Genomic DNA, 22509 nt, shown 5'->3' on the forward strand with positions numbered 1-22509 from the left:
TTTGCAGTGGTATCCCAAGCAGCAGTGAGATATTCTAAAACAGTGCTATTTGGTATAACTTTCTGAGGTGATAGAAATGTTCTTTTTGTTGTGCAATAGAGTAACCACTAGCTACATGTTCTTTGAATACTTGAAATGTAGCTGGTGTGGCTGAAAAACTACATTTTCAATTTTAATTAATTTAAATTTAAACTTAAATACCGCAAGTGCCTAGTAACTACTTTGTTAGACAGTACAGTATTACTATTAGATTAGTATTAGTAATAGATCTAGAGTTTGGCAAACTTTTCTGTAAAGGACCAGATAGTGACTGTTTTAAGCTTTGTAAGTCATATAGTCTCTGTTGCAACTACTCAGCTTTGCTGTTGGACTATGAAAGCAGCACTGGACAATATGTAAGTGATTGGGTTTGTCTGTATTTACAATAGAACTTTTATTTATGGGCACTGATATCGAACTTTACATAGTTTTCAAGTGGCACAAAACAATATTCTTCTCATTATTTTTCTAACCACTTAAAAATATAAAAAATCATACTTAATTCACGGGCCACACAAAGACAAGTGGTAAGTCGTAGTTTGTGGAACCTTACTCTAGAGTGTTCATAAGGATCAAGAGATGTAAAAATTCATGGTAGAGATGTAAAAATTCATGTCCATCATGAATGGGCACTATTTGGGGAGTTAAAGACACAGCAGAATAGGGATGCACATAAAAATGCAAGAAAAAATGCACATAACATCCCTGTTCTCATGGACTTACATTCTGGTGTGGGGAGGCAGATAAAAACAAAAATGACCAAAAATATGTCAGGTGTTAACAATAAATAAATTTTATGAAGAAAAATAAAGCAAGGTAAGAGAAAACAAAGTGACAATGGAGGATGACATTTTATATAGGGTAGTTATGTAAAGCTTATTTGGTAAGGTGACTTTTGAGCATACACCTGAATGAAGATAGGAAGTGGCCAGGTAGCTAGCTGGGGGAAGAGCATTCTGTTAAGAGGGGAAGGTAAGTACAAAGGTCCTGAGGCAGGAGCATGCTTTGCCTATTCAAGTAACAGGAGAGATATAGACAATATTGTTTTTCAATGAAATTAACCTACTTTGAAATTCTTCCATCATCTGTACTGGATATGTATAAACATCAGTAAAGAAAACTGTATTTCTATCAAAAGCAATATATAGACCCTTCTTTCTTAGTTTTCTAGAGCGTTCTTTTAAATATTTTAAAGGTATGTTGACTGCCAACACATTGAAAGACCCCAGAATATCCCATTAAATGGAAAATTTTTGAGTTTTTTTTAACTGTAGTATAAGAAATTACAAAATGATCCATTAAAAACTGTAAAGTTTTAGACATATTTAATAGTTGGGAATTCCTTTACCATCTACCTACAACTTCATGTTTTTATAAAGACCTTAATTTCAGGGAGAGAAAGTGTACTTCAATCTATTTTGTCCTTGTGTTTTAAGTATTTTTTTTAGCACCTAAGAAGAACATCCATGCTGCCTGATTATGCATGGTTTAATGTCTCCTTAAAATTCTGAATACTGAGTCAGAATCTTCTCTTAGAAACTACTCAGTTACTTCTAGTGTTATTTACAGCACAAAAAGGCCTCTTGAAAAAATATTTAGAGTTATTTAAATGTCATTGTCAGAGGATTTAAAAGGTTCAGGGGACCAGGACCTTTTTCCTTTAGGTCACCAAATCAAAAGCCATCTTTCTCTGTAGTAACTAGAAGATGTTTTCACATGAAGGTTGCTCATGTGAAACCTTTGAACTAGGTTTCTTTCCTTTTTTTTCTGTTAAGAATCCCTTTAGTATGCAATTAAAAGTTTCACAGGTAGTTTTTTTTTTAACTAAAAAAACCCAGAAACTCACAACACTATCAAACTTAGAGAAAAGTTGCAATACTGTACAAAAAAAACCCTGTTTTTTCTGGAAATTTTGAGCGTAAGTTGCTGATATGATACCCTTGAATACTTTAGTATGTATGTTCCACCTTCTACAAAACAACTATCAAAATCAGGAAATTAACATAGATACATTACTACCATTTAATCTTTGGACCCCATTCAGATTTCTCCAATTGTTTTTCTAATGTCCTTTACTACAAGAGTATTCAACTTTGTATTTAGTTGTCATAACTCTTCACTCTCTTTCTGTCTGAAACAGTTCCTCAGTTTTTCATGACCTTGACACTTTTGAGGATTACAAGCCAGTTATTTTGTAAACTGTCCCCCAATTAGAGTTTAGTTTGTTTTCCCATGGTAGATTCATGTTGTGCATATTTGGCGGAATATCACGTGTGGTGAAGGCCTGGGGTGGGGCAAGGGGGAGCGGGATAGAGGGAGTCAGTAGGGGGAGGGGAGGGAGGAGAAGGGGATATCTGTAATACTTTCAATAATAAATATATATTTCTTAAAGAATGAGATAGGATGAGTCCTAAAAAACAAAACAAAAGACCCATGGCAAGGCCCTGGCCAGTGTGGCTCAGTTGGTTGAGCATCATCCCACGCTCTGAGAGTTCACTGGTTCGATTCCTGGTCAGGACACATGACCAGGTTGCAGGCTCCATCCCTAGTAGGGAGCATGCAGGTGGCAGCCAATCAATGATTCTCTTTCCTCATTGATGTTTCTATCTCTCTCACCCTCCTCACCCTCTCCATTCCTCTCTGTAATCAATAAAAAAATATTTTTTAAAAATAAAATAAAAAAATAAATTCTCTGGCTGATTCAAATCGGTAGCTGATAGTTGAACTACACTTATATGAGTCACACTCTGAGCAGCCCATCTGAACAGAAATTTGTGCTTCTAAAAGGGTGGTCTGGGAAACACTCAATCCCAGGCTTACTGTGACATCTGGTTACCCTAGCTGCTGCCCACCACAAATGAGACAGAATTTTAGTTTAAATCCAGGCAAGTTAACTATATGCTTTATTTTAAAAAAGTAAAATAAAGAAAAATTCCCATATTGTTGAAAGGAACATAACAGGATACATAAATTCTATAACACCATTTACAATGTCCAGAGTATTATCCAGAATTTTTAGGTCATGTGAAGAAGGAAAATGTTACCTGTACTTAAGAGAAAAGGAAATCAGTGGTTACTGAACTCAAGATGACATAGATATTGGAATTGGAAGACAAGGATCCTAAACAGCTATAATAATTATACTCAGAGATATAAAGGAATATATGCTTGTAATGAATTAACAGATAGGAAATCTCAGCAAAGAAACTATTAAAAAAGAACAAAGTGTAAAGTTCTAGAACTAAAAATTATAATATATGAAATAGAAAGTTTATTGGACAGGCTTAACAGCAAATTATTATTCAAATCCACTTTTGTCTTAACAGACAAAAGTAAGTGGATTTGAATATATATATATTCAAATATTTAGGCTTTTAAATATATATATATATATATATATATATATATATATATATATATATATAAAAGCCTAAACTGAATTATCGGTTGCTATGACACACACTGACCACCAGGGGGCAGACTCTCAATGCAGGAGCTGCCCCCTGGTGGTCAGTTTGCTGCCACAGCCAACCTCCCGCGGCTGGCCAACCTCCCATGGTCCCTCCCCCCAGCCAGCCAACTGGCCCTAATCAGCCCGATTGGGACTGGGTGAGACAGCCCTGATTGCCGGCCAGGCCAAGGGACCCCACCTGTGCACGAATTCGTGCACCGGGCCTCTAATATATCAATGAAAGTATTCTATCTGAACAACAGAGAAAAAATATTGAGGGGAAAAAAGAATAGAGTCTGAGGGAACTGTGGGGAAATTGAAATCCTAAAAGGAAAGGAGCAAGAGAATGGAGGAGGAAAATTTTAAGAAATAATGTCCAAAAATTTCTCAAGTTTGGTGAAAAACATAATTTTACAGATAAGTTCAATGAACCCAAGTGGGATAAATTCACATAAAATCTACCTAGGCATATCAAGCCAAAAGTAAAGAGAAAACCAAAGGTAAAGAGAAAATCTTGAAAATATTCGAGAAAAAGAATCTATACTAATAAAAGGGTAATATGCTAATTAGACCGGGAGACCTTCCGGACAAAGCCATGGTGGCGGGGCCAAGGCAGAGGCGGTTAGGGGAGATCAGGCTGGCAGGGGAAGGCAGTTGGGGGTGATCAGGCGAGCAGGGGGGAGCAGTTGGGGGCGAGCAGGCCAGTGGGGGGGTGCGAGGGGTGGCGAGCAGGCTGGTGGGGGCGATCAGGTCAGCTGGGGGGGGGAGTTGGGGGCGATCAGGCGAGCAGGCAGAGTGGTTAGGGGCGATCAGGCAGGCAGGCAGGTGAGCGGTTAGGAGCCAGTGGTCCCGGATTACGAGAGGGATGTCCGACTGCCGGTTTAGGCCTGATCCCACAGGGGTCCCAGATTGGAGAGGGTGCAGGTTGGGCTGAGGGATAATCCCCTCCCTCTGTGCATGAATTTTGTGCACAGGGCCACTAGTCCTATATAATAAAAGGGTAATATGCAAATAGACCAAACAGCGGAACAACTGAACAACCAAAGAGTAATATGCTAATGATATACTAAGGCTGCTCAACCGCTTGCTATGACATGCACTGACCACCAGGGGGCAGAAGCTCTGACCGGTAGGTTAGCTTGCTGCTGGGGTCTGACCGATCAGGACTGAGCGAGATGGGCCGGACACCCCCTGGAGCCCTCCCGCGGTCCCTCCCCGGCCTAATTTTGAACCCGTGGGGTCCCTCAGCCTGGCCTGCACCCTCTCACAATCCAGGACCCCTTGGGGGATGTCAGAGAGCCGGTTTCAGCCCTATCCCGCAGGCCACTCCCCTTGGGAGGGCCCCAGTTGCAGGGCTCAAGGCTGGCAAGCGCTGCTGCAGCAGGGCGAGCCTCTCCCGTTTGGGACTGATTGGGCACGAGCTCGTGGCAGGCACAGTAGGGCCGGGATGAGCGGGGGTGGCAGGTAGGAGTTGCAGGTGGCGTTGGACTGCGGGTTTCAGCCCGATCCCTGCAGGCCACCCAGAGGGACCCAATCCGTGCATGAATTCGTGCACCGGGCCTCTAGTAATATATAAATATTATCACTAACTTATCAGAAACAGTAGAGGATAGAAGACAGTAGAATGCCATTTTTATTTGTTTATTTTTTTACATTTTATTTTTGGTATTTTATTTATTTTTTTTTTAATTTAATAAATCTTTATTGTTCAGATTATTACAATTGTTCCTCTTTTTCCCCCCCATAGCTCCCCTCCACCCGGTTCCCACGCCACCCTTTGTCCTTAACCCCCCGCCACCCTCTGCCCTTAACCCCCCTCCCCCCACTGTCCTCATCCATAGGTGTATGATTTTTGTCCAGTCTCTTCCCGCACCCCCCACACCCCTTTCCCCCTGAGAATTGTCAGTCCACTCCCTTTCTATGCCCTTAATTCTATTATATTCACCAGTTTATTCTGGTCAGCAGATTTTTTTATTCACTTGATTTTTAGATTCACTTGTTGATAGATATGTATTTGTTGTTCATAATTTTTATCTTTACCTTTTTCTTCTTCCTCTTCTTAAAGAATACCTTTCAGCATTTCATACAATAATGTTTTGGTGGTGATGAACTCCTTTAGCTTTTTTTATCTATGAAGCTCTTTATCTGACCTTCAATTCTGAATGATAGGTTTGCTGGGTAGAGTAATCTTGGTTGTAGGTTCTTGCTGTTCATCACTTTGAATATTTCTTGCCACTCCCGTCTGGCCTGCATAGTTTCTGTTGAGAAATCAGCTGACAATCGTATGGGTGCTCCCTTGTAGGTAACTAACTGTTTTTCTCTTGCTGCTTTTAATATTCTCTCTTTGTCTTTTGCTCTTGGCATTTTAATTATGATGTGTCTTGGTGTGGTCCTCTTTGGATTCCTTTTGTTTGGGGTTCTCTGCACTTTCTGCAGAGTCTATTTCTTTCACCAGGTGGGGGAAGTTTTCAGTCATTATTTCTTCAAATAGGTTTTCAGAATCTTGCTCTCTCTCTTCTTCTGGCACCCCCATAATTTGGATGTTGGTACGCTTGAAGTTTCCCAGAGGCTCCTTACACTATCTTCATATTTTTGGATTCTTTTTGCGTTTTGCTTTTCCAGTTGGGTGTTTTTTGCTTCTTTGTATTTCAAATCTTTGACTTGATTCTTGCAATCCTCTAGTCTGCTGTTGGATCTCTGTATATTATTTTTTATTTCAGTCAGTGTATACTTAATTTCTAGTTGGTCCTTTTTCATATCCTCGAGGGTCTCGCTAAATTTATTGGCCTTTTCTAGAAGATTCTTGAAAAACCTTATAACCGTGGTTTTGAACTCTATATCCAATCATTTGCTTTCCTCCATTTCTTTCATTTGTGACCTGTTTCTTTGTCTGTGCATTTTGGCTGCTTCCCTGAGTTGATAGAGTGGCTTTGTGTGCTAGGTGTCCTATATGGCCCAGTGGCTCAGCCTCCCCAGTTACCTGAGGTGGACACTCTTGGTGTACCCCTTTGTGGGCTATGTGCACAGTCTTGTAGTTAAGCCTTGATTGTTGTATCACTGGGAGGAATTGACCTCCAGACCAATTGGCTGTGTCTACGCTGGGAGAACTTCTGTGCTGGAGACACCCTTATGAGATAAGACTTGTAAAAGCCTCTGTGCTCAGCTTGGATGGGGCGGAGTCTCAGGGCAGAGCAGACAGCAATGGCTTCCCATCAGCCCTGCCCTATGAGGCCCCTGGGTCTCAGTGTCCCACAGTAATTGCTGCAAGCACCTCTGAGAGAAAGCCGTCCTCGAGTTTCGCCCACTGTCAGACAGTCCAGTTTCTCCCCGAATGAGTCTGGGTCCCCAGAGTCTTTCTCGGAACTGGAGTTCAGAGCAGTCGGGAGCTTTTGTCTCCCTCCCGATTGAGAAAGCCAGCTGCGTACTCAGTTGCCAGCCCTCTCCGTGCGCGCCTCTGTACCTCTGCCTTCTGCAGCTCCTCTGAGTCTCAGTGTGCTTTTGTCTTTCCTTCTAGTTGTAGAATTTCCACTTAGCCAGCCTTCCTGTGGTTCTGGATGATGTCCGTTTTGTCTTTTAATTGTAGTTTTGAAATTGTTGTGCGAGGCAGCAGTTTAGGTGTTTACCTATGCTGCCATCTTGGTTTCTCCTAGAATGCCATTTTTAAAGTGCTAGATGAGAACTGTTAACCCAGAATTCTATATCAAGTAAAAATATCCTTTAGAATTGAAGGCAAAATAAAGATATTTCCAAATAAATTAAAACTAAGTTGTCATTCACGCAGTGGCAAAAATAAAATGCAAAAGGAAGTTATTTTTTTATTACTTTTTAAAATATATTTTTATTAGTTTCAGAGAAGAAGGGAGAGGGAGAGAGAGATAGAAACATCAATGAGAGAGAATCATTGATCGGCTGTCTCCTGCATACCCCCAACTGGGGATCAAGCCTGCAACCTGGGCATGTGCCCTTGACTGGAATCCAACCCTTTAGTCCGTAGGCCGGTGCTCTATCCACTGAGCCAAACTGGCGAGGGCTAAAGGAAGTTCTTTAGACTGAGTTCCACAGATGGGAGCTCAGGTCTTCATAAAAAAAAAAAAAAAGCAAAAGCACCAGACATATTAAGTATGTGGGTAAATACAAAGCACTAATTTTTCTTCTTAATCTCTCTCTCTTTTTAAAAGACAATGTAGCAAGTTTTTTCCTTCTTTTTAAAATAAATTATTTTAGAGAGGGAGGAAGGGAGAGAGAAAGAGAGAAACATCAATGGATTGCCTCCCTCATGTGCCCAACCTGCAAGCTAGATATGTGTCCTGACTGAAAATCACACCCACTACCTCCAATCAACTGAGCCACACCAGCCAGGGCTCTTCTTAATCTCTGTAAAATACAATTGCTGTGTAGCTAATACCTTTTATACTCCTTGAGGCACTTTTTAAGGAGGATATAGGGAAAGAATAGTCCTGCTCTAAAGAGGAAATCTGCTAAAGCTTCCAAAATGGTATCCTTATTAATTTTAGGATTCTCAAATCTGAAAAAATTTTTCTCTAAGCAGCTAATATTTATTATGTATACTTTTTCAGATATAAAACCAAATGTGGAACTGAAAAGCAGTCAGGAGCAGTCTGTGTCTACAGGTAAAGTAGCATCAGTTCTTTCCTGTCTAGAAATAGAACTTTACTGAAATTACCAAAGAAAGAGGAACATTCTGATTGCAGTAAAAATGCTATGGAAATGTGTTGGGGAAGAAAAATATGGTTGTCTCTTCCTGTTACAAAAACAACTCATCAATTTAGGTAATATAAGTTCTTTGGTATTTTAGGACCAAGCCATACCCCACCTACTGATTCGTTTGAAGAAAGACAGTTTTTGTTGAGTAATATAGTAGCTTCTATTTGAACAACTTGAGCTTTTCACTCTAGAACACTGATCAGCAAACTTTTTTTGTAAAGGGCAGATAATAAATATTTTAGATTTTCTGGGCCACATATGGCCTCTATTGCAGAAACCTCTTTATATTTTTTACAACCCTTTAAAAATGTAAAAGCCATTCTACCTCCTGGGCCCATACAAAGACAGGCCATGGTTAGATTTGGCCCGTGGGCTATCGTTTGCTGACCCCTGCTTCAGAATGAACTATAAACATTTAAAATCATTTATTTCCCCCAAATAACTCCGATGTTTTCTCTGTTGATGAACTCACTTTTTAAATAAAGGTTATGTTGCATTAAAAAATTTATCACTTAAATGCCTTTTTATGTTACTGTGAGTTGGCCCCAATTTTTCTGAGTGTTCTTTTTTGGGGTGAGTTTTGATCCTGTTTATCACATTTGTTTTCATGTAGGAATTTTGTTATTTGCTGGGCTGATTCTTTTTTCTTTTTAATATATTTTTATTGATTTCAGAGAGGAAGAGAGAGGGAGAGAGAAACATCAATGATGAGAGAGAATCATTGATTGGTTGCCTCCTGCACGCCCCCTACTGGGGATTAAGCCCGCACCCCGGGCATGTGCCCTGACCTGGAATTGACCTCCAGTTCATAGGTTGATGCTCAACCACTGAGCCACACTATTCTGGCTCCACATAATTACATTTATAATGTTAACAGAAAAGGAAAATAGGAAGCTTACTCTAAGGAAAGCATCTTTCCAAAATTGGGTTATATTAGTATTTTCAGGCTAAATATTTCTCATCACTACATATCAATACTTCTTGGTCATAAATAGCAATAACATCCTACCAGATATTGTAAGATATCCCAAAGGAGAGAAAATTTCTGTACAGAAAGAACCTGAGTTCATTTTAACTCAGGTGAAAGAAATATCCAAGAAAATCATGTTTAATGGAAAAGTGCATGAACCCCAGATATATTTCTAAACCTCAAGAGTTTTCACGTATATCCCACTTAGAGTATGTGTGAAAGGGATACTATCACTAAGAATTTGTGTGAAGCTGAGATGGGAATCTACTTTATACATGTTTATAAAAAATTGTTTAAGTTGACTGCATAGTTAAAATTCTTTTTATCTCCTAGAAGGTCCAGTGATTTTAAATGACTACAATTTAACCAAACCTCATGAGACAGAAAATGTGGACAGTGCAGAATGCCCAACTAATGAAGATGAAGATATGGAAGGTGAGCCATAGTGTACAACTTATGGTTATAGATATGGTTAAGACTTAATATGAAGAAGAAATGAGGAATTCTCCAAGGAAAACTTGTATTTGTGGATTGATTTAGTTTACAAGTATTTGCATTTAATAATTTGCTATATAGGTTATCAGCAAATTTTGAGAATTTAAGGTATTTATTCAGTATTCAAGTTATACTAACTTTTTAAAATGTTACTTTTACTCCTTTTCACTATAAAAACAATACATGTTCATTATAGAAAGATTTGTCTGGGGTGTTTTCCAACACCAACAACCAATTCTTCAAATCTTAGACACCAACTGGGAATCCAACAATTCAATTATCATAATAACTCCTGGAGTTAATGCTGAACCCACAGATTAAGGGATCAGTTTCACACGACTGCTCTTACTTCAGACACGAGTTGTAAGTACCAGGTCCCCTGGTTACCTGCACTAGTTCCAATTGGCTACCAATTCAGGGTTTTTCACAAACCTCCCTGAGGTTTGATAAGTTGCTAGAACGACTCACAGAACTTAAGAAAGCACCTTTCTTACTACAGCCAGTTTATTATAAAGGATATAATGCAGGAACAGGCAAGTGGAAGAGATGCATAGAACAGGATATGGTGTGGGAGAGTTTCCATGCCCTCAGGGCATAACACTCCCACAACTTTAATGTGTTCACCAACCCAGAAGCTCTCTGAATCTCATTGTTCAAAAGTTTTTATAGTGCTCAATCTATAGTCCCTTCTACTCTTCCTGGTGGTTGGTAGATGGGGCTGAAAGTTCCAATTTTCTAGTCACTTGATTTTTCTAGTGACCACACCATACTAAGGCAATTAAGGGTCTCCACCCTAAGTCACCTCAGTAGCATAAACTCAGGTGTGAATGAAAGGTGCTTGTTATGAATAATGAAACATACTATCACGAAGGAAATTGCAAGGGTTTTTCAATTAGTAACTCTGTGCTAGGAATCTGAGACTAAGACCAAATATATTTTTGTACTATACCACAGGACACCCTCTGGTCTTTGACCATGAATCTCTTATAGCAAAAGGATCATAAAGGTCAAGAGATCCTGGTATAGGGAAGGAAGAAACTTGCCTCTAGCCTTCAGGGTTCTTTCAGCTCTTCTAATAATTAAACCTACAGGAGGCAGGTTAACCAGAGAAAATAACCAAATCTAATTACTTTCATCTGTATGGGGATGAAAGTCAGAGATCCCACATTATGAGAGGTTCAGAGACAAAAAGGGAAAATGAGGTATATATGACATTCTGAGCTAAGGATGAGGTAAGGTACCTCAGGACTTCAGGGGATCTTAAACAATCAATGTTCCAGTTGTCAGTTCCAATTCTCTATGAAAATATTATTATGAGCATGCTACCTCTCTGCCCATTGGTTGACATTATGGGCTATAAAATGTATGCCTTGGTCTGAAGAAATATGACTTGGCAGTCCAAATTGGTGTAATGGCTCCTGTTTCAGTTCTTTTTTAGTACTCTGACCATTTGCATCTACCACCAGGTAAGCGAAGTCTAGTCCAGAGTCAATGCTTATTTTGTCAAAAACCCATATGTAGCCCTTTTGGGGCTACTGCCATTGGTTCTTTATAATCCACTTGTCAGCTATGTGCCGTGCCTTCTTCCTGAGGAACCTTACCATAGTCATCTGCAGCCTCTGTGTCACTTGTTAATAGAACAGTTTGGTTGGCATTCTGAGCCTCAGAGGGTAAAAAAAGGAATATGTCCAGATTCACCTCTCTTCATTTCTGTGGTCCTCAAATGTCTACTTATTTCATGGACCCAAGTGGCCACCTTAAGCAAGTACATTGCAATATTCACTCATTGGTTCTAGTCACCTTTTCAAACCTGGAAGAGGGTTCTCTGATGGGTATTGACATGCCCTACTTTAATGCACCCATCATATTCCCATAGTGATTTCCATAAGGCAGTGCCCCGTATGGGCATCCTTTAATAGACCAAGTTTCCATTGTCCTTCCGCATATCCATTTGGCCAGGCTATTGGCCTTGACCCATGAGTCTTCCTGGTTCATAGGTTGATGCTCAACAATTGAGCCACATCAGTCAGGCTATATATGTGTTTCTTAAAGGAAAAAAGAAAAAAATGTTTCTTGGGATCTTTTGTCTTAGATACTTAAGGGATCAAGTAATAGAGTTCTATGTCTAAAACTTCTGAGATTCAAATCACAGCTTCAACTAACATTCCAGCTCTGCCTAGCTATACTTTAATTTGTACTAGTTCTTAACCACAGAGACTGAAAAATGCTGCCTGGCACAGGATGTGGTCATTTGTGCTGAGGAAAGGCATATGGTGTTCTACCAGCTTTATGCAATTTCTTGAAGGTGACATCCATGGAGCCACATTCAGAATGAGGCAAATAACTACCTTCAGCTTGCATTTTTCTGTGTTAGGGTTTCTTAGTTCTGGTAGGTAATGCCATTACGTATATGTTTGAAATGATGGTCCCTATACAACATTTTGTCTGAAAATTTATAATTTATGTTAGAATTTGCTCTGGGTTCAGAAATAGCTATGATTTTTATATTCTCAGGTAGTTGGCGGGGGGGGGGGGGGAGGGTGCAGATTAAATACCCAAAATAAAAAAGAAGCCAAATAATTTCTATTCAACAATAGGAATTTAAAACAAATATTGTAAAAACCTATGTGGTTCATTCAGCACTTCTCTAAGAATCCATACAATAGTTTGCAGCCTCTGAATTAGACCTGCTCCAGAAGTGCTTCCAAGAAGAAAAGAGAGATTCAGCCCCTGTGATCCACTTGTTTGGGGTCATTTTCAACTGCTGTAGCTGCCTTTGCTATTTCTATCACCTTACCTCTAATACATGTCAGTGGATTGATGGAATATCTGTGAGTTTTTCTCAGTTATTAGGGCTCTGGGAGTGTCATACAGTACTTGGTATAAACTAGAAGGTATAATCAACCATTCTAAATAATTTGGGAGAGAAGAAATGGTTCTTCTTTCTAAGCCTGATTTAGAAAGAAATGAATAGGTTAACTTTAGTGTTGAAAAAGTAATCCATTATTTCATGATTAAGCTCCAAATTGATTACTGTGTTATTAATGTTGGCATTTAATCTGGGTCACATACATTTGGAACAGGTTATAACCAGGCCTCTGCCTTTTTATTTTATTTTTTAAAATATATTTTTACTAGAGGCCTGATGCACAAAATTTGTGCAAGAGTAGGCCTTCTTTCTCCCCCCCCACCCCCGCTCCGGCAGCTGGCACCGGCTCCCCTCTGGCACCTGGAACCCGGGCTTCCCTTGCAGCCCTGAAGGACGTCCGGTCTAATTAGCATATTACACTTTTATTATTATAGATTGATTTCAGAGAGGAAGGGAGAGGAAGAGAGAGACAGAAGCATCAACAGGCTACTGCCTTTTTTAAAAAAATTCTTTATTGATTAAGGTATTGCATATGTGTCCTCATCCCTCCATTAACCCCCAAACCCTCCCCATGCCCTCGCCTTTTAAAAAACTATAATATGAACAGTATATTTAAATTATACATGCTAAATTATAAAATAACAGAATTGAAAAGTAGCTGGTGTGACTCACTAGCTTAGCATCAACCTATCAACCAGGAGGTCACAGTTTGATTCCCTGTCAGGGCACATGCCAGAGTTTCTGGCTTGATCCCCAGTAGGGGGCGTGCAGGAGGCAGCCGATCAATGATTCTCATCATTAATGTTTCTCTCTCTCTTTCCCTCTCCCTTCCTCTCTCTGAAATCAATAAAAACCATTTAAAAAAGAGAGAGAGAGCCCTAACCGGTTTGGCCCAGTGGATAGAGCATCGGCCTGTGGACTGAAGGGTCCCAGGCTCGATTCCAGTCAAGAGCATGTACCTTAGTTGTGGGCACATCCCCAGTAGGGGTTGTGCAGGAGGCAGCTGATCGATTTTTCTAACTCTCTATCCCTCTCCCTTCCTCTCTGTAAAAAAAATCAATAAAAAATATATTTTAAAAAGAGAGAGAGAGAGAGAAATGCAGTTAAGGGCTGCATAACTAAGGTAGAACCTCAGCTTTTTATTTTAGTCCTTCTTCCTCTGAAATTGGATCCTCATCTTTGCCATTTCCCACTTAGAATACGGAAGGAAAGATTCTGTCCTGGCATGTATGGTTTGAAGTTGTGATTCTACATGCATATGCTGGTGGCATTACTTTTCTCTCTTGGAATAATTAGGGAATATTTATTTGTCTACTAACTCACTGCATTGAACACTCTACTGGCCCCATTTTCAGCAGCCCCCTGCCAACCACCATTTCTTTCTACTTACACTAGCAGTTTGTTCTGGAGATGCTATGGGGCAAAAAACACACAATGTACCTCACTATCCATCAGCATCAGCTATTTACCCTAAGTTGTACATTTACCCTTTGTTTAGTTTCATAGGGCTTCTACAACAAATTACCACAGTGGCTTACAACAACAAAACTTTATTCTCTTACAGTTCTGGAAACTAGGAGTCCCAAGCAAGGTGTCAGCACAGTCTTTCTCTCTCTAAAGCAGCGCTCGCCAACCGGTGGTCCGTGGACCACTGGTGGTCCGTGAGGTCCAAAATGTTGGCAACTGCTGCTCTAAAGGCTCGCCCTCTAAAGGCTCTAGGGAAGAATCCTTGTTTTTTTTCTAGCTTCTGGTAGCTTCTAGCAATCCTTGGTGTTCCTTGGCTTGTGGCAGCATAACTCCAATCCCTGCTTCTGTCAGCACATGGTCTTCTTCCTTGTCTTCTCTTCTTGTAAGGACAACTGTCATTGGATTAAGGGCCTATCCTAATCCAATGTGACTTCATCTTAACATTGATCTTATTTCCAAATAAGGCCACATTTGGAGCTTCCTGACAGACATTAATTTGGGGGGATATTCAATGCACTACACCCTTCATCTCCCAAATTTTTACAGCTGAATATAAAATATACCTGGTACTCATGAAATAGATTTCTTTTTAATGAATTGTACAGTGGTGATCAATTAGTGTATTTGTTTAAGTACTTTCGTTGTGTAAGAGTTAGGATAGTACCTAATTCCATGAGAAAAGTTGAATTTGATAATTTTTTGAAAGGCCTTGCATTTTCTCTCTTGCAATACCTTATGTGAAGCTTAAATCAAAGATAAGAACTTTCATTAGAAAGTGTGCTGAAAAAATTTTTCCCTCTTAGGAAATAAAGTTCCCATCTTCAGTAGCTTTCCATGTCAGAGTCTCAATCTCTTTTGAGGTGTACAACTTTTTGCACTCATGAGAAATACAAATTACTTTGATGCTTCTTAAAGGGGAGAGAAAAAAACAAGCCACATTTGCGGTTTATGGATGCTAATTACTGCTACATTCAGATATGTGAAGGAGGGGCCTATGGCTGGAGCGAGCTGGGAGAGACCAAGTAAGCCTCGCCTAGGCGCTCACTGAGGTTCCAGCGGTACTGCTCATACACGCAAATATATGCTTCAAAAGGAAGTGCCGTTTTTTATCAAAATATTACATCTCTCAAGCCCAGATCAAGACCTGTTGCTCAAGGGATGCAGGGGTTATCTTACAAAATCAGCAGTACTTTGCTGCAGCAGTTCACTCACAGGGGATTTCTGTAAATACTCACAATGGGCAGAGAGGCGTTATGGCTTCTACTGTGTCAACGGGTAAGTTCTGTTGGTGATAAAACCCAGACACTTCTCTTTGAATCTTTTAAACAAAAAAACATCATATCAGAATTTTTCTTAACCAAGCTGAATAGCACAGTGAACTACAAGGAACTTATAGGAAGATAATTGACATCTGCCAAAGAAAAATGGACTGCTGTAAAAGTTGACAGAAAAATGGGCCTTTTCACTGTCCTTAGTGGGTCTTCTGAGACTCTTCCCCTCCTTTTGCTTTTCTTTAACTGTGGAGCAGTGGTAGTGGTGCCTCCTTGCAGTGAAACAGGATGAGTATGAAATAAAATGGATCCCAGTCCAGTTGGTTAGCAGTATGTGAAATACCTATATGTGCCTGCTAACTCGCCTAGCATCAGTCCTTGCCAAGTGAGTTCATCTGCTCAAAGTTTGACATCAGTCATGATGTCCTGGGCCATTGTATACTCTGGTGCAGTTTGGTAACCACATGAAGGCACTCTGCTAAGAGATACGTGAGGAGTCCCAGTGATATGCCACAGTCAGCTCATAATCCATTGTTAAATTTTCAGGAATTTTGTGAGCTGGCTGACTTCATGTTGGTAGCTTGAAATAGGCCATGATGTTTATACCACTGACATCAGCAAATGCTACAGAAAAAAAGCCCGTCCTCCATTCTTTGATTTGTAAGCATTTACCAGCACACCATTGGCCTGAGGAATGAAATCCTGTTCTCGCTCACTAGGTCATAGTTGTCAGAGGGGCTTTTTTTTTTTTTTTTCCTTGTAATTTGCACGAAGGAGAATAGTTTTTGGAGATCAGATGAGTTCTCTCCACAAAAAAGTAGATAGGATTCAAAAATTTCATCTTTAAATACAGAGGTCACATTATTGTAAAGTTAATGAAATATAGGAGTTTGGGCTAGATACTGTTACAAAAAGCATAAAGCAACAGCAGTGAAGTTTAGACTAGACACAATTGACCATACATTAAATTTAAAAAGTCCCAAGTGATCATGAGACAGTCACTTCCTACCGAATCCTGTGGCATAAGAATTTTAGCTTGCTCTTGTCAGAGACGGGAGGAGCAGAGGACAACTGGAGGCAATCACCATTCCTGTTGGATCCAAATCCATACATATTGCATTGTGGCAGGGTCTCACTGTACTTTATTGTTTACCAAAGAGTTGATGAGGTGGCAAAGACAGAGTCTTTTTTTAGTCTTATTCTTTTATGCTATAGTTTGGGGTACACAGTAAAAGCTCAGTATTTCTTCTTCTTTCTGCCTTTCTACCCAGCCATTTATCCGTTCATCCCCTGCATTGTTCCTATTGCTCACTAAATCATTGTCGGTTACGTAAAGTGAAGAAGAACATATTGCCTACATCTTGACAATGTGGTCTTTTTTAGCAGTGTTCTTCAACCTGGGATAAATGGAAGACTTTCCAAGGATTACTTGAGTGTGGATAATTTTAAGAGAATTAATGGCCAGGTCTTCAATTTCATTATGTGTTCTTTCCTAAAACTCTCTGCCCCATAAGGCTGGTGTAGTTAAGGTTCTCCTTTCTGTCCTCCCCTTTCACAATGATCCTTCTCCACTCTATAAAGAAAGGCGTATCTCTCACCCATCCCAAATCTTACTTCTTTGCCATGAAGTACTAGAATACATACTTCCAGGATGCCAAAAAAAGGGTCAATTGGATAATTCCTTTAATAAAAAAATTTCATAAATGCATCTCCTTTCATCCATCTCATTTAAGAGATACATTCCCCAAATTTTTACTTTTTATATTTAATAATTATTGATTAAGATTTGTAATATACCTATATTTTATCAACTGTATGCTAATAATAATAACTCAATCCAGAAGAAATTTTCTAACATATAGAACTTCATGGTAACAAAAATATTTTTAATTTATATATATTGTTGTTGAAGAGACATGTGACAGGATGAGCAATAGAAGGTGCAAGCCTAAAAAAAATAGTAGATATAGATAAAATTCAATGAGGAAAGTGAAATTGAAATAAAAATTTAAGGATAAAATTTATGATTAAAAAAAGTATATTTTTAAATTTATGATGGAGTAGATTAAATCACTAAAATGTATATTCCATTAGATACATTTGAAAGGGTGCAATAACAGTTTAAACCATCATTATTTACAATAAACAAAAATTGTTTTAGGCCTTTAATTTTTTTATTCGAGTACCCTTGAAAGAATTTTGAAAAATTTTGTTTCTTCCTTATACAGAGTAGATATTAAATTGACATCTAAAATTTTTTATTATAATCCACAAAAAATTTAAAGACTAACCATTGTCGTATAAAATATAGCACAGACGAGCCTTCGATTTAAACCTGAGCCTGTTTAAAGGCATAATACAAAGATTCTCACCCTGAGATTTCAAGATTTGAGAAACGTTTTAAAACTACCGGTATGTGAAATTTTGTGTCTATGGGCATGTATACATTTTTCTGGGCAAAGAGTACAGTTCTTAAGAGAGTTCTAAAACTCAGGAAAGATGAAAAAGCCCTGACCAAAGTGTATAAGGTCTTAAGGCATCTTAACTTTGCTGTTTTTATAATAGTTTCATATGTAATGGACTATAGAATTGCTGCCAATATAACCAATTTTGGTTCAGTTTTGTATAGATATAAAATAATATATACTAATTATGAAAAAGTCATGTGGTAGGCACAATCCCCCTTTCTTCAACACGGACCTGAAACCTGTCTTAAAGCAACCTTTTAGTTTTGTTCCTTGCTGATTCAAAGCCTTTTCTTAATTTTGATGGGGAAAGTTGCAGATGCTTCATCCATAGTAAAATGCTGGATGGAAATTTGGAAGTTTTTAACAGAATAGACATCGTCTGCCCTTGACAATTCTGTTATGTGGTTTCTTCCAGCATCTAATACTCAGTAGTCTAGTAATAGGTTGGCATAGTGTTCAGGTTTAGAATTAGGAAAATTACATTTGGAAATTACAATTCCTTTAATAAAATTCAAATGACAACACAGTAGTATTAAAGCTTTGGATTTTAAAGTGTCACACACATAGCAGATGAATGAAGATGTCAGTGCCAGGCCTAAAGGAGGGCCCTGGTAATCCACCCCTTGGTGTATAACCTTCAAATACCAATAAACAAGATTATCTGGATTTAACATGTGACCTTTCTCATTCTGACTGGTAGGTCCAGATGTTTTCTCATTCAGCTGCCTTATTGAAATCTGCTTTTTAACCAACAATTGCAATTGGGTCTAGATTTGAGATTGCAGGAATGACAGTCTTAAAAACTAGATTCTGCAGTGGGTGATGCTGTCTAAACAGTAACCTAGGGAGACCCATGATTTAATAATTAAAAATAATTTGTAACCTCATAGTAGATATTTCACCGTATTAGTCAGTCTTAATGGCATTAAAGACATTGACAAGATTTGTTAGAACCAACCTTTTCTGCACCTGCATCTACAAAAGCAGAAATCCCAGTCATGCCTTTGTTACCCTTTGTCAAACTCAAGGAAGTTCATGGCAGCCCCAGAGAAATAGGAAAGGCTCTTAATTAGCTTCTCTTAAGTCAGTCTAGGCTTGTGGCCATGATTCTATCACCAAAATTTGGACACAACTTAATGTACCTTTGTTACCTCTCTTCATTGCTTGGAGCCCAGAACTATTTTTGGCATTTTTGTTGTTTTTGTTAATCCTCACCTGAGGACATTTTTTTCCCATTGATTTTGTTGTTGTTGTTAATCCTCACAGGAGGATATTTTCTCCAATGATTTTTTTTAGAGAGTGGAAGGGAGGGGGAGAGACACACAGAGAGAAACATTCGTGTGAGAGAGACACATCAATTGATTGCCTCCTCCACGCACCCCAACTAAGAATGGGGATCAAATCCGCAACCCAGGCATGTGCCCTCAACTGGGAATCAAATCCACAACCCTTCGGTGCATAGGCAGACGCTCTAACCATTTAGCACACTGTCCAGGGCTCTAGCATTATTATATGAACTGTTCCTTGCTCATTATCATCTTGAATTTCTGATTCTAGTCCTTCAGGTTATACAGGGTTCTCTCTCTCAGACTGTATAGAAAAGGTAATTTTTTATTTTCTTATGAGAGCCCCAATGAACCCTCAGAGAGCTTCCCCATGGACTTTATACTACTGCTGACTGGGTCAGGGACAGTGCTCATTAATTAAATAATAAAGGTTAGTAAAACACATTAAATTATTAATAAGAGAAAGTGAGGCCTAAAAGCACATAAAAAGACATATAAAGCACAAAATATTACAAAGGAGCAATATAACTAGAAAACTATGGATATTTAGAGATTTTAGAACAATTTAGGAAGAGCAAAAATGAGTAATTACTTAGGTGTTCTCTGAAGTTGATAATAAAGTAATTAAATGTGGGAGATGTCCTGAGGCCAACTCTTTTACAGTTGATTATTTCAGCCTGCACCTTGTGTTGTTGTTTTTTAATCTTCATCCAAGGAGTGAGGATATTTTTTCCATTGATTTTTAAAGAATGGAAGGGAGGGGGAGAGGAGAGAGAGAAATATTTATATGAGAGAGACACATTGATGGGTCATTGGTTGCTTTGGGATTGATCCTGAAACCCAGGTATATGCCTTTGACCAGGTTTCCAATGCTCTAACCACTGAACCACACTGATCAGGGCTGCACTTTGTGTTTTTTAACATAACACTCTTTGAAAAGGGCATGAAATCAGTTGTATAGGACCAAAAGGAGTTAAAGATAGTCTTATGAGGATTTGTCATATGGAAGTAGCTCAAAAGACTACACTTGTTATGATGTTTCTTGTAGTCCTAGTGAATGAGTAGCAGAACTCTCGAGACAGAGTCAGTAGCAGTATAACTAGCTATCAGTTTGGTTTTCTAAATCCTTTTAGGGATCTTTTTAAAAAAACACAACAACTTTAATCCTATATAATAAAAGGTGAATATGCAAATTGACCAAACGGTGGAACGACTGGTCACTATGATGTGCAACGACCACCAGGGGGTAGATGCTCAACACAGGAACTGCCCCCTGGTGGTCAGTGCGCTCTCACAGGGGGAGCGCCACTCAGCCAGAAGCCCGGCTCACTGCTGGCGAGCACAGCGGCGGTGGCAGGAGCCTCTCTCACCTCCGCAGCAGCGCTAAGGACCCCACAGGGAGTGGGCCTAAATCAGCAGGCAGACATCCCCTGAGTGGTCCTGGACTGGGAGAGGGCACAGGCCTGGCTGAGGAAATGCCCCCACCTCAGTTCACGAATGTCATGCACCGGGCCTCTAGTGTGATTATAACTTGCATACCTTTAAGTGTTCAATTCAGTGATGTTTAGTAAATTTATAGAATTGTGCAACTAGTGCTATGTTTTAAAACATTTCTTTCACCTTGTTTGCAGTCAATCCCTATTCTTGCCCCTCTGCCCCAGGCATCCACTATTCTGATTTATGTCTCTATAGATTTACCATTTCTGGCTATCTCTTGTAAAAGGAATAATAACAATGTGTAGTCTTTTGCTTCTGACTTCTTTTCATTTAGCATGTTTTTTAAGTTTATCAAGTTGTTGCATGTATCAGTATTTTTTCCTCTTTACTTCTGAATAGTATTTCATCATATTGGTATAGTAGATTTTGTTTATCAGTTCACCAGCATTCTGATTGTTTCCATTTTTTGGCTCCTATGAATAATCCTGCTGTGAACATTTGTGTACAAGTCTTTGTGTGGACATATGTTTTCATTTCTTTTGAGTAGATAACTAGCAGTGGAACTACTGGGTTGTATGGTCAATTTATGTTTACTTTTGTACGAAACTTGTCTATTATTAGTGCCCTGGCTGGGTAGATCAGTTGGTTAGAGCATCATTCTGATACACCAAGGTTGCAGGTTTGATCCCTGGTCAGGGCACGTATGAGGAGCAACCAATGAATGCATTAATAATGTGTTTGTCTCTCTCTCTCTCTAAAAAAATCAATAAAAAATTTAATAAAAAGAAACTGTCTATATTAGTTATTGATTGCTATATAACAAATTACCCCAAACCTTAGAGCCTAAAACAATAGAAATTTATTATCTCAGAAATACAGGCACAGCTTACCTGGGTCCTCTGCTTCACAGTCTCACAGGGCATTGACCTGGACTGTAGTCGTGGTGAATGAGTAGCAGAACTCTTGAGACAGAGTCAGTATCAGTATAACTAGCTGTCAGTTTGGTTTTCTAAATCCTTTTAGGGGTCTTTTTAAAAAAAACCTGAAGGCTTGATGAGGAAAGGATCAACTTCCAGACTCATGTGATTGTCAAGATTCAGTTCCTTGAGGTTGTTGGACTGAGGGCCTCATTTCCTCCCTGGGCGTTGGCTATTAACTGCCTTCGGTTCTTGCCATGTGGGCTCTCTAGTTTACTTCATCAGAGAAGCACCAGAGAGAGAAAATAAGAACAAGCAGAATTCACATCTTTTATAAACTAATAACAGAAGTGATTTCCCATCACTTTTGCCATGTCCTATTAATTAGAAGCAAATCACTAGGTCCAGCCCACATTCAAGGGGATAAATTATACAAGGATATGAATTCTAAAAGTCAGGAATCATTGGGAGCCGTGTTAGAAGGCTGCCTACTCTAGTGCCAAACTTTTTGCTAAATGGCTGCACCGCTTTACATTCCCACCAGCAACACATTAAGATTCCATTTTCTCCACATCCTCACCAACAATAATTGTTGCCTGTCTTTCTGATGATAGCCATTCTAGTGGGTGTGAAGTGATGTCTCATTGTGGTTGTAATTTGCATTTCTCTAATAACTATTGATGTTGAACATCTTTTCATTTGCCTATTGTTCATTTGTATAATGTCTTTGGTGAAATGTCAATTCAAATCATTTCCACAGTTTTAATTTGGTTATTTGTCTTATTGAGTTGTAAGATATTTTCATTTATGAATCATGCTTTTGGTATCAAATCTAAGAAATCTTTGTGTAGCCCAAGGTCACGAAGATATGTGTCAGCTACTATCCTAGGCTTTTATATACATTACTTTGCCTACTTTAATTACTGTAACAACCCTGTTAGGTGTACATATTATCCGTCATTGAAGAAATGAGAAAATTCACAGAAGTCAAGAGACTTGCTGAGGTCACACTGCTAGTTAATACAAGTTGAACTGACATTCTGTCTTATTCCAAAGCCCATGCTCTTTCATCAGAACTTAAAATCAAAAAGCATTCAAATATATTTTCAGTGGG

General features: G+C 39.0%; 1 protein-coding gene across 1 annotated transcript in view; it reads left to right on the forward strand.

Annotated features, from left to right (window-relative positions):
* The window catches only part of IKZF3 (IKAROS family zinc finger 3), a gene marked incomplete at both ends in the record, with an annotated part of 76911 nt that overhangs the window by 15939 nt on the left and 38463 nt on the right, over nucleotides 1-22509 (forward strand). The window contains 2 exon segments of the mRNA XM_079798999.1: nucleotides 8068-8121; nucleotides 9519-9620. Of these exon segments, the coding sequence (XP_079655125.1) occupies nucleotides 8068-8121; nucleotides 9519-9620 (156 nt within the window).

The sequence above is a fragment of the Cnephaeus nilssonii genome (genome assembly GCF_951640355.1).
Source record: "Cnephaeus nilssonii genome assembly, chromosome: 19".
In the NCBI taxonomy this organism is placed as follows: domain Eukaryota; kingdom Metazoa; phylum Chordata; class Mammalia; order Chiroptera; family Vespertilionidae; genus Cnephaeus; species Cnephaeus nilssonii.